Source organism: Panicum virgatum, chromosome 3K (genome assembly GCF_016808335.1).
Source record: "Panicum virgatum strain AP13 chromosome 3K, P.virgatum_v5, whole genome shotgun sequence".
In the NCBI taxonomy this organism is placed as follows: Eukaryota; Viridiplantae; Streptophyta; class Magnoliopsida; order Poales; family Poaceae; genus Panicum; species Panicum virgatum.
Window position 1 is genome coordinate 11,514,448 of NC_053138.1, and position 11,013 is coordinate 11,525,460.

Here is an 11,013-nt window from a genome sequence, read left to right on the forward strand (position 1 = left end):
AATTTGGGTGAAACTAAAACCTAAGCGAGCGTGGAGACGGCACGGTCAATTTTGGTCATGGTAGCCGTAGCGTGAGGGTTATTCCGTTTGCCCCCTGCGCGGAGGGGAGAAAGATCTGGATGAGGATGACGTGGATCCACGTGTCCGGCGGCGAGGCCCGCGTGGAGCGGGGCCCCGGCGCTATTTAAGCCGTCCCGGAGCGCCACCCTTTTCTTCACTCATCACACTCATCGCTGGAGCGCAGGAGGAGCTTGTTTGTTTCCGCAAACCTGCTTACACACGCAGTATAATCCAGCTGCCATCAGCTCATTGCAAGCTTAGCGGCGGCAGTGTAGCAGAGGAAGCAAGGGAGAGCAGAGCAGGAGAGCCGATAGAGATAGCTCCGTGCTGCTGCCGGTCGTCTCGTCCTCGATAGAGAATTAGAGATAGCAGCAGGTTGAGGACCCGGCCGGTCGAGCTGATCGGATCGTCATCGGAGGGAGGGAGAGGGAGGATGGTGAACACGGCGGCGAGCCTGGGCGGCGGCAGGGCGGGCGGCGTGCTGCCGCTGGCATCGCTGAACCACATCAGCATCGTGTGCCGGTCGGTGGAGGAGTCGCTGCGCTTCTACACCGACGTGCTGGGCTTCGCCCCCATCCGCCGCCCGGGCTCCTTCGACTTCGACGGCGCATGGTGCGTATCATTAGGGGTGGTAATGGGCCACGGCCTTGGTGGTCTTTTTCACAACCCACCAAATTCAAAATTATATAAGATTAAAGCCTGATGTTTTTAGGGCTCAATCTTTAGATGTTCTAGTTCAAAATATTGAACTCTTTACCACCCCTAGTCCTACTACCAATCTAGTACTACTAGCTAGAGTCTTCTCCGCGCACACACACAGGCACAGCACCAACTCTGATCTGATCTGATCGCATCGATCATCGGTTCTGAATCATAGGCTGTTCAACTACGGGATCGGCATCCACCTGCTGCAGTCGGAGGACCCCGGCAGCCTGCCGGAGAAGAGGGAGATCAACCCCAAGGACAACCACATCTCCTTCCAGGTACTCACCACCGTCTCTCTCTCGCTCTGTCTCGCTCACCATCACTAGTGACTCGTACCAGAATTTAATATCTATTTTTTCTCCCTGATCCGCCGACGGCGACGGGGCCTTGTGAACTAACAAATAATTCCCACCCCGTCGATGGATGGATGGATGGATTAACCTGCACGGTAGCTTACATATCTAGCCCGCGCTAGCCTCCAACGCCGAGCCGCCGGCGCCCCCACTTCGGCCGCACATGGCCAAGGTTGCTTTCACCCCTCAGCCAGGGCGCCACACGTCGGTGTCCATGGCTCCGTCCACGCCCGTCACGGAGCCCCGATGGAGACGCGCGGTGCCGGGAGCTAGCTAGCTCATCCTTTGCCCGTCCTTTCCGCCATGGATCATCGGACGGGAACCGGACCGGTCACCGGAGGAGGGGAGGAGGAGCATGTGGGCGAGTTGGTGTTCCCTTGCTGAGCCGTGTTCCGGCTGGTCGAGTCGATCCACAGGTAGTAGTAAGGTGCTTGTCGTGCAGGGCTAGCTCATGGGATATCTTGAACGGAATCAGGGGAAAAAATGGAGCTCGGAATGAGTGAACGGTTTGGGTTCTACCACCGCCGTGGCCGACCGTGACGTGCTCCACCCAACTTGCAGCGACGATTTCAGGGCAGAGCGAAAGTATCTTTCCGGTGTAGAGCATGTAAATCGAGCGGATACCATCACCGTCGTCCGACCTGCTACCTGCTATAAAATGCAGTGCGTTCAGCAACTGTTTCTATTCTCTTTTTTTGATTGCGCTACTGTTTCTATTCTCAACGTACTAGGTCACTCTGTCTCTGCTCTAGGTACCTGCTAGGTCTCCACGTTGATTTCGTGCTAGGAGTTTTACCTAACCATCATCCACCAACTTGTAGTGCAGGGACGTCGAGTCCCTTAACAATACAACTTTCGATCCCGAAGGTGTCGAACAATTTCAAATTTGATCGAGCTATGTCATAAAAATAATTAAATTAGTTATTTAATGTTTTTTATAATAAATATATTTGAAGATATACATATTAGTATTTTCATTTGATGAAATTTAAAATTATTTATCTTGCCATAATTAGTTCAGGCTTGTCACATCCACCAGTTTTTTTTGTTTAAGAGGAAAAAATGATAATTGTTTTTAGGATAAATTATAAAACTGCCCTTATTTTGAAATCCAACTACACGTTTGTCTTTTTTTAATTTTGCATGTTTGTTTCTGTTTTTAGTCTTTCAGTTGCATAGTTGCTCTTAAAATGTGCAATTCGACCTTAAAATAGGGATAATCATACAAGTGCAAGACTAAAAATAGGGGCAAACATGCAAAGTTGAAAAAATACGAGCCATACAAAGGGTGCGCGTACACGCACAACCACCACTATAGTTCCCAACTGTCCAAATAATTATTTCAAAATAAAACCAAAACAAGCATTAAAACTCGAAGCTCGCTCTTTATCATCAATCTTATTCTACGTCGTTTTTCTTTGTTGCAAATTCCTGGGGATTGGGCTTCAGAACTCTCTAGAGGTTCACATGCATGTCCCCCTCCGGCAGCCAAGCTGTACTGTTAGTTAGGTCAGCCATGTCCTGTTCAGATCAACTGGACGTCGTTGTTGCTTTCCCCTAACCTCCCTTTCCCAAGCCTTTTCCCCGGGCCGGGACACACGATCGATCACATGCACGCAGGCACCACCTCCATGGCTCGTCGGCCCTACCGCTAGCTAGCTCAGCGCCCCCCTCAGCAGAGCAAACCAACACAAAAATCTTCAGGAAATATTAGCCGTCACGACAGCGACGCTGTCCATCAGCGGCTGGAAGTAGGCTCTCCAAAGCTCCGCGCATAATTGCTGCACGCGCTCTAGTACCACGGACGCGGCGAGCGCCACGCTATTATTTTCGCCGGCGACGACGGAATCACGGGCGGGTCTATGTTCTGCGCCTGCCGGCCGGGTGTATATATTCCGGATTGAGATTTCGTGACATTATCGGTGACATTATTCAAGGTTTCACATGTCAGTGACTCAATGTCACTGTGGAATGTCACTGAATCTGCCATCTGCGTCCATATATTCCACCACGACGCGTCGATCGGGATATTTTTTTTCGGACAGGAACAGGTGAGCAGTCGCGTGCGTGTCGTGGTGTCCGAGTCAGCAGCCACAGCAGGCTGAGGTGGATAATGATTGAGCTGAGCAGGGGATCGTACTCGATCGCCGTGCACCACACGAGACCGAGCCGGAGAAGAAAAATATCGTGTACCCCACACGAGTAAAATTAAAGCTGTGATTTTTTTTTATCGTGTCAAGTTGTGAATGAACTTGTGAATTGAAAGTGACGCGATCTCTGGACTCATGTCTGCACTACTGTATGAATGGTTTGTGCAGTGCGAGAGCATGGCGGCGGTGGAGCGGCGGCTCAAGGAGCTGGGCATCCCGTACGTGCAGCGGTGCGTGGAGGAGGGCGGCATCAACGTCGACCAGATCTTCTTCCACGACCCCGACGGCTTCATGATCGAGATCTGCAACTGCGACAACCTCCCCGTCATCCCGCTCGCCGGCGCGCCCGTCCTGGGGGCCTGCAAGCGCGCCTCCGTCGTCAAGCAACAGGGAGGCGCGGTGCCCTCCTCCGCCCCCGCGGCGGCGGCCGCGCAGTGCGTGCCGTCGGCCGCGGCGGCGCAGGCCATCCGCGTCGGCGAGGAGGCGCACATCTCGTGCGCGTGATGAGCAGCTAGCCACGGCGTGCGCGGCTGCGCGTGGTCAACTGGTCATGTCGTCGGCGGTGACGCTTCGGAGCCGTGCGTGCGTGCGCCGCCGTCGACCGTGGTGACGAGGCGGCGCCGCACGAGGCGCCCGTGTGCGGCTGGCGTCGCCGTCTGTATATGCGTCGAGTTTAGTAGGGTTGTGTGTAAGAGTAAAAACTCCCTTTCTAAGTGAAGAATAAACCAAGGCAGGAAGATTTCTTCTTTATTTCCTCCTCGATCTTCGCTCAGCGCTGCCGATTTTTCTGGCCGTGTGCTCGGATTTCCTGCGCCGACGCGGCGTTTCGTGGGCGTACTGATCCGAAACGACAGGAGATCATTGATCGAGTATATCTCTAGCTCGGAGAAGAGAGTCGTCAAGGAAAGCAACACCTCCTGTGATCTTTTTTCCCCTCTGTGCTTGGAGGAAAAACGGAGGGAGGGGAGCAAGCAGGAATCCACATCCAGGTGAGGTGACTGATGAGGACTCGGGCGGATCCTTGGCTGCTCGCAAAGTCACGAGGTGGAAGAAGAAGAAGAAAAATCTAGAACGAGACCAGACAATCTAGGATGAGACAGTCACAGACCGAAAGAAGTGGTTCGCGGCGGAGTCATGTTTCGCTATCACGCGCCTGGGTGCCCAAGCGTCCGCCACTCTTCTTTCAGTTTTTCATCGATCAATAAGACCAAGAGAGAAATCTCTATGGAAAGTTTTTATGGATAACATTTTTCGAAACACAATCCGACAAGTCGCTAAAGAGAATGGGAGACCAAGAAGAAATAAGACCTTGTCTTTCAGTGGCAAAGAATTCCAACAACCCTGCAATCAGGGTTTACCTTTTCGTTTTTTTACCGAATCCCGCCAACTGCCGGAAACGAAATTTCGGCCGAAATTTCGCCAAATTTTGCTAATTCTGAATGGAAAGAGAATTCAAATTCAAAAACAAAATTTTGATGAATTCCGACCGAAACTTCGGTGATTTCGACCGAAATTCGGTGATTTTCGACCGGAAAATGATGTCAGTTGTGATTTTCCTACTGTTTCCGAGGTCAAATGAAAAACTTTTGAATACCAACTTTGTTCAGTTTTTCGAGATCTACAACTTTTGTTTCAGGAACTTTTTCATTTGAGCAATGGTTTGAAAGTTATTTAATTATTTCAAAAACTACCAATTAAAAGTCTTGTCATTTCATGTGACAACTTCCATTTTCTCTCTTAGGCCTCAACTAGACTTTTATTATTCTTGTTATTGCGGATATGCCTATAAAATTTCAGGGACATTGGTTGATCCAATTGAAAGTTATTTTAAATCCAGGACAAACATGATTTGAATTGGTTATCAATTCATGTGACAGTGTTTGAATTTTTTTTTGATTCAATTTGTATAGAGAATTGTTAAAGCATTCTGAAAGGTGTGCTTTCCTACTTCGTTACCTCTCATGCCAACTTTCAACTATAAATTCTACCTCATTAGACTACAAATAACCTTGTTTTTCAACTAAAATGCAATTTTAGCCTAGCAAATGATCTTAGATTTGAGTGTGTTCTAGTCCTATTTGCTCAGAAGAACACCTAGTTTTTTATCATATTTTTTCCAAATTTTTTATAAATATTTTTGAATTTTTAAATTTGAAAACGGAATATGGCGAAAAGTACCGAAATTTCTTTTCCCGGTGTATAGCGAAAACGAAAAAAATATCGAAATTTCGGCGAAATTCGACCGTAAATGTTAACCCTGCCTGCAATGATATCTGTAACAGTCCAACTCGTGGCTGTTTGGGCTAAAATTGGCCTGCGCGTGCTGGTGCCGTGAGCCATATCAGTTAGGAAAATAGTCCCACATGCCACAGTGCCTAATGGCTAGTTTGGAGAAGTTATTAACTCCTTTTATAATCTTTTGCGTGAACCGAGGATAAAAACGCAAGAGAACTAATTAACATATGCGGTCTATTCAACGTGTAGAGTGGTCATTAGTCGTTTTTCTAGACCAGGTCATTACAATATCTATCTAAAAGATTCCAAGGGGTGGCTTGTCATCCCAAGTTCACTTCTAGACAAAATCTTGTTTGCAAAATTACTAAAAAAAGGGGGGGAATCTGATTTCAACATTCAATTATAAAATCGGATAACATAGGCCATCCAACTATTGGAGCTGGGCAAATTTAGCCCTTTAAGTGGTTTTTCATTTTGTGAGAACTATAAATATTCAAATTTAAACAAAAAATTAATAAATAATTTATTTTAAATAAAGAAAATGAAATGGGTATTAAAAGTTTTCTAAAAACGTAACCAATCTATTGGCACAATATTTGTCAGTTATTCAGATCAAATCTTTTATGTTTATAATATTTAGTTGCTTGTAGTTGCGCCTATTACTTTTAAATAACTAATATTCAAATAGATCAATAATGATAGGTTGCATTTTTTAAAAAAATGGTACTAGTTTTATATTTTTCTAATTTAAACTAAATTAGCTTTGAATTTTTAAATCTAATTAATTTTTTTAAAGGGCTAAATTTGACCGATTTTAATAGTTGATGGCATCTGTTATCCGGTTTTGCAGTTGAATGTTGAAAATTGAATGTAAATCGGACTTTTCCACTGAAAAAATGGCACCTCCTTGTTTGATAATCTCCTCTTCTGGAAAGGGGCCAAAGGTACAACATTGCACTTGGGGTAGCAAAAGGACCCTCCTCCATGAATGAATGTCTTGAATGGATCGTGCAGTGTGATGTCAAACCAGAGAACATGCTGTAGTTTGATGAAGAATTCGAGCCCAAGATTGCAGATTTTGGTTTGGTGAAGCTATTAGGCCGAGGAGCCGCGGCACAAATGCTGTCAAGTGCAGTAGAGTACATATGGCACTAGAGGGTACATGTTCCAGAGTGGGCTCTACGAATCCAGCTCAAGCTCTTTCGGACAGGGCATAAGTACAAGCCTGTCGTTATCGATCGCTCACGCCCTAGTAGTGTACAGAAGCGCGCGTCGGTGCGTCCGCGCCTCCGCTGATCATTGTGCTGAAAACGGATTCGCGGGGACGTTAAATATCGCGTGAGTACAGAGCAGAGGCGTACGTGTGTAAAGGCCGCGGATCGATCGAGCACTGACAAGGTGAAGGTGTCCAATTGTCCACGTACATGCCACAGTGACACCCGGTGGCGTGCCTTGCCTTTGATCGCGAGAGCAAAACGAAGCTTCCGCACAACCGGAGGCCGGCCCGGAGGCCTAATTGCCACGTACTGTACTGATGAATGACATGACGCCGGCCGAGAGGTCGCTCTACGCGGGAGCTAGCAGCCGGAGCTAGATGACCTCTCGATCCGTTGCCTCCACAGCCGTTGCTTCCACATCTCCACACCTTTGTCTTCATGGCCGCCACTACTTCCACGCCGTCGTCGTCTCCGTCTCCGTGGCCACCGGCACCTCACCTCCAAACTGTGGCTCAGCATCTATCTGTATGCTCGTTTCCTGCAACCCCCTTTTCCTCCTCCATTTCCTCTTCCTTCCCCCTTCCTATTTTTTCTAGGGTGTGCCTACTTCTTAGAATAGATCTTGTGAAATTGATGATTTCTTCCCCTGCTCCTCCCCGGTGTAGAGGCCTCCGACACCATCTTTTGATTGCTGATGGCATCTTCTCCCTTCCACAGACACTGGAGGTTTGTTCACACGGCTGAAACCTGTAGCGTCTATTTTATATGCTGATGACCGGGTATAGATTTTTAGAGCTTTTGCTTGCTGAAACAGTTAGCTGTAGCGCCTGTTCTATATGCTAATTCTCGTGACCAGGTACAATTTTTTAGAGTTTTTGATTGGGAGTCCTAGAAATCAGTCTCTCTCTTGTCTTCCACTGGTGAAAAGCTATGCAGTTCAGAAATCCAGATACAGCATAGCACTGGACTGAATTTCATAGTCAAGTAGTATTGGACCTAATCTAAGTTCCATTGTTGGAATCCAATCTGTGAATTGCTCTATACCTGCAATGTCGTAGTGTATTTAAATAAGAAATGTTTCATTCTTTATGTAGGCAGATGTAATGGTCCGACAAAACCACATTAGCCGATAGTAGTGACCAATAAGGAAATAACAGTCACCTTTTCAATGCAATTCAATCTTTTTGGAACAGGTTTTCTACCACCAAGCTGAACAAAGCAAGGATAGGGTTACCAATAAAGATCCTATTCTTTCTGATTGGATTTTATTGTGCGACGGCCTTTGCTACTGTCATCTCCTTATATGCATAAAAGTTGTATGTCAGGTTAATGTCATTTTCAGGCTTCAACATACTTGGGTAATCTGCTCAGTAAAATGTATGGTTAGTCAATCACAGGGATGTGGGCATGTGTTCATTTGAATGCTCGGAATAATAACTAGCATTATGTTTTGCCATGCTAGAACTGCTTTCATTAGTTAATTTAGCCAAGCTATTTGTAGCAGTTAATCAATCATAAAGCCTAGAACTGCTTTTATTAGTTAATTTGGCCAAGCTACTTGTAGCACTTAATCAATCATAAAGCAGTTCTATATGTGCCACAAAGCAATCAGTAAGTTTCTTGGGTCATTTATATTATGATTTATTTGATCATTTGCAGGAAATGCAGCTACTTTTATCAGCATGCACAAGTCAAAAATAGTGCCGAACCAAATTCTTGCTGGATATTAGATGGTACTCAATTCAAATTTTGTAAGAATTGAACTTCATTGTAGAAATTCTGAAAAGTTGTAGCCCTTCTCAATATTGTAACCTCTTTTGTTGTCAGTTGTCATAGACAACTTGTGAGTGTAAAAAGTTGTAAGAACCTATATGTGAACACGATTTTTGTTTTTTTAAAGAAAATTTATGTAAGGGTGCCGCAAAGTATTGCTTAAATTTTGTTTGTGTACTGCTGGTGAAGATCCGTATGTTTTCAGATTTTTTAGTTTTTTTCTAATTTTCTGAGCATATATTTGTATTTAGGGATTTCTGTCCCTTGTCTTCCAAACGGCTGCAGGGAATAAACCCCGAATGGGGGATTCGTCCCTGTGGAACTGAAGGGGATATCATCTGCAGGGAATATCCCACTTGGGGGTTCGTGTCCCTGGTATCCTTCCCTTCGCTGCCAAACTAGGCCTTAGGGAAATTCAGAAAATACCACTGAAATGAAACAATCAAGATTGCTTCGTCGTCGAGTTACCCTTTCTTACGATTAGAGGACAGACTGAGATGCCCTTCCCTTGTCTCCAACCCGCCGCGGTGAGTAGCTCGGCATCCTATAGGCATCATATCAACGTGCCTGCGCGTCAACCATGCCTAGGGGTGATAAAGGAATCCAAAATTTTGAACTAGAAAATTTAAGGGCCAGACTCTAAAAGGGTCGGGCTCTAATCTTATACAATTTTGAGCTAAAAAATTTAAGGATTTTGTTGGAGTGTAAAGAGATCGCTAGGGTCATAACACATTACCACCCCTATCCATGCCCTTGCTCGCCACCACAGTTTCATGTTACGTGCAAATACCAGTTGGAGTCTAAAGCACTCTACTTTCAGTTTGCATGGCTGGCCTGGCCACCGCCGGTGGCGAAGTCGCGCGTGCTGACCCTGATGAGGAAGATGCCCTCCACGGTGCGCCTAATCTGGGGCCGCTGAATCCCGATCCCACGGCCTGTATACCGTCCACCCCTGGGATCCAACTCCGCGCCAGCGCTGCTTCACGCCGCGGCTCGCCGGAGCGGAAGAATATCTACGCTTGTTTCACCTTCGTATTCTGGCAGGCCGCGTATTCCCTCCACCAAGCGCGAGCAGCTCCTAATCGCCATGGCCAGTCCTGGCAGCGCGTCCACCAGTGCGCGCGACGCTGGGAGTAGACAGTAGAGCCATCTCGCCGGAAGCCGGAGCAGACGCAGCACCTCGACGAGCACGTCCGTCCGTGGTCGCGCCACCACTGGCCGCCGTCGCCGGCCAAGTGAGCAAGTCTCCGGCTCGCCGCTTTTCCTGATACACCGCGGCCACCGGCTGCCGCGCCGCGCGCGCCAGGGCCAGGTGAAGAAGAGGCTCTTGAGATGTTCCCGATCTGGACCGCAAAGGTTGTATCGGACGGCCAGTAGGGGTGGACGGTAATTCAAATACCATCCACCTGGTCGGTTTCTGAGATACCGTCCACCGTTGGGAGCTAGCCCAGCCACGGCGCGCTGGAACGGCGCCGAACTCAGACCGGCGAGCTGCGCTAGGCGCGGCGGGTGGCAGACACGGTGCGCACACAAAGCTCCGCTGAGACGGCGGCGGCCGGCTCCTCGGCGTCAGTCGATGCCACGCCGGAGAGAGTCACGTCCGTGGTCCGCCTCACCGGCCGTACTGCGTCCCCCGCTCTTCCTCTCGGAGTTCTCGCCGCGCGCGCAATGCGACAAGGAGCGCGACACGGCTTTGACCGCGCCTTGTTGAAGACGCAGACGTCGCGCGGCGAGAACGATGGTGGACTCGAGGTCTCCGCAATGTTTGGCGGCGGCGAGGATGGCCGGAGTTGGCCATGCGAATAATTCTGGAGCTCTGGCAGAAATCAATCTTTTATGCCTGGAGCCCTGGACGAATCCGAACACCCGCCATGAGAGCCGCTCGGGACGGTGCCCAGGCGGGGCGTGGGCGGCACCGTTGCAGCCGCAGCGGGGGCAGGGAGGAGAAGCCTCGCGGAGCCCCGGGATGCCAAATTAGACGAAGCGCTGTGCTCGCGCCTGACGCCGCGGTGGGCCTAATCTGGTCGGCCGAATCTCGATCGCACGGTTTGTAACCACCCAAGGGGTGGACGGTATTTGAAACACCGTCCACCCTTCGGGTCCAATTCCGCGCCCACGTCGCTAGCTTCAGCGCCGCGGCTCGCCGGAGCGCGCGGCAGAGCACCCAGGCAGGTCGTCCCTTGATCCCCGGCGCCGGAATTCTGGCCGCTCCTCCGTATTCCGGCACACCGCGTGCTTAGGCCTCCACCAAGGGCGCAGCTTAGGCCTCCCTGATGGCCGGCGCCGTCGTTTAGCAGCAGGTGGTCTCGGGCTGTCCATGACGCTGGCGGCGTGAGCGCACAGGGCGGCCTCGTCGGAGGCGAGTGCGCGGTGATTGCTTGGCCACTGATGCCGTTACTCGTGGTCGATCGACGAGGACCCTCTCGTTGTGGGTGCTCATCGGGAAGAAGGATTATTGCAGTTGCGGCTAACGAACAAGGATGATGCATGTCTCGTTCCTACTGAAAAATCAGCTCACTG

The 11,013-nt window shown here is 49.0% G+C and overlaps 2 protein-coding genes across 12 annotated transcripts; both read left to right on the forward strand.

The window, feature by feature from the left end:
• The first annotated feature begins 204 nt into the window (after nt 1-204).
• On the forward strand, nt 205-4,022 carry LOC120697564. Its single transcript, XM_039980834.1, has 3 exons — nt 205-672; nt 938-1,043; nt 3,437-4,022. Exons 1-3 carry the CDS (start codon nt 494-496, stop codon nt 3,770-3,772), a joined length of 621 nt encoding a protein of 206 aa, XP_039836768.1. The 5' UTR covers nt 205-493; the 3' UTR covers nt 3,773-4,022.
• Nucleotides 4,023-6,885: 2,863 nt separating this feature from the next.
• LOC120697565 lies at nt 6,886-8,681 on the forward strand. 11 transcript variants are annotated; one of them, XM_039980836.1, is made up of 4 exons: nt 6,928-7,245; nt 7,438-7,499; nt 7,914-8,045; nt 8,380-8,681. In XM_039980836.1, the coding sequence occupies exons 1-4, from the start codon at nt 7,098-7,100 to the stop codon at nt 8,419-8,421; spliced, it is 384 nt and encodes a 127-aa protein (XP_039836770.1). In that variant the 5' UTR covers nt 6,928-7,097; the 3' UTR covers nt 8,422-8,681. The 11 variants fall into 11 exon arrangements, 4 of the variants coding, with proteins under 4 accessions (XP_039836770.1, XP_039836769.1, XP_039836772.1 ...); XM_039980835.1 differs by having other exon boundaries at nt 6,946-7,245; nt 7,914-8,102; XM_039980837.1 differs by having other exon boundaries at nt 6,953-7,245; nt 7,438-7,446; nt 7,914-8,102.
• The last annotated feature ends 2,332 nt before the right edge of the window (nt 8,682-11,013 follow it).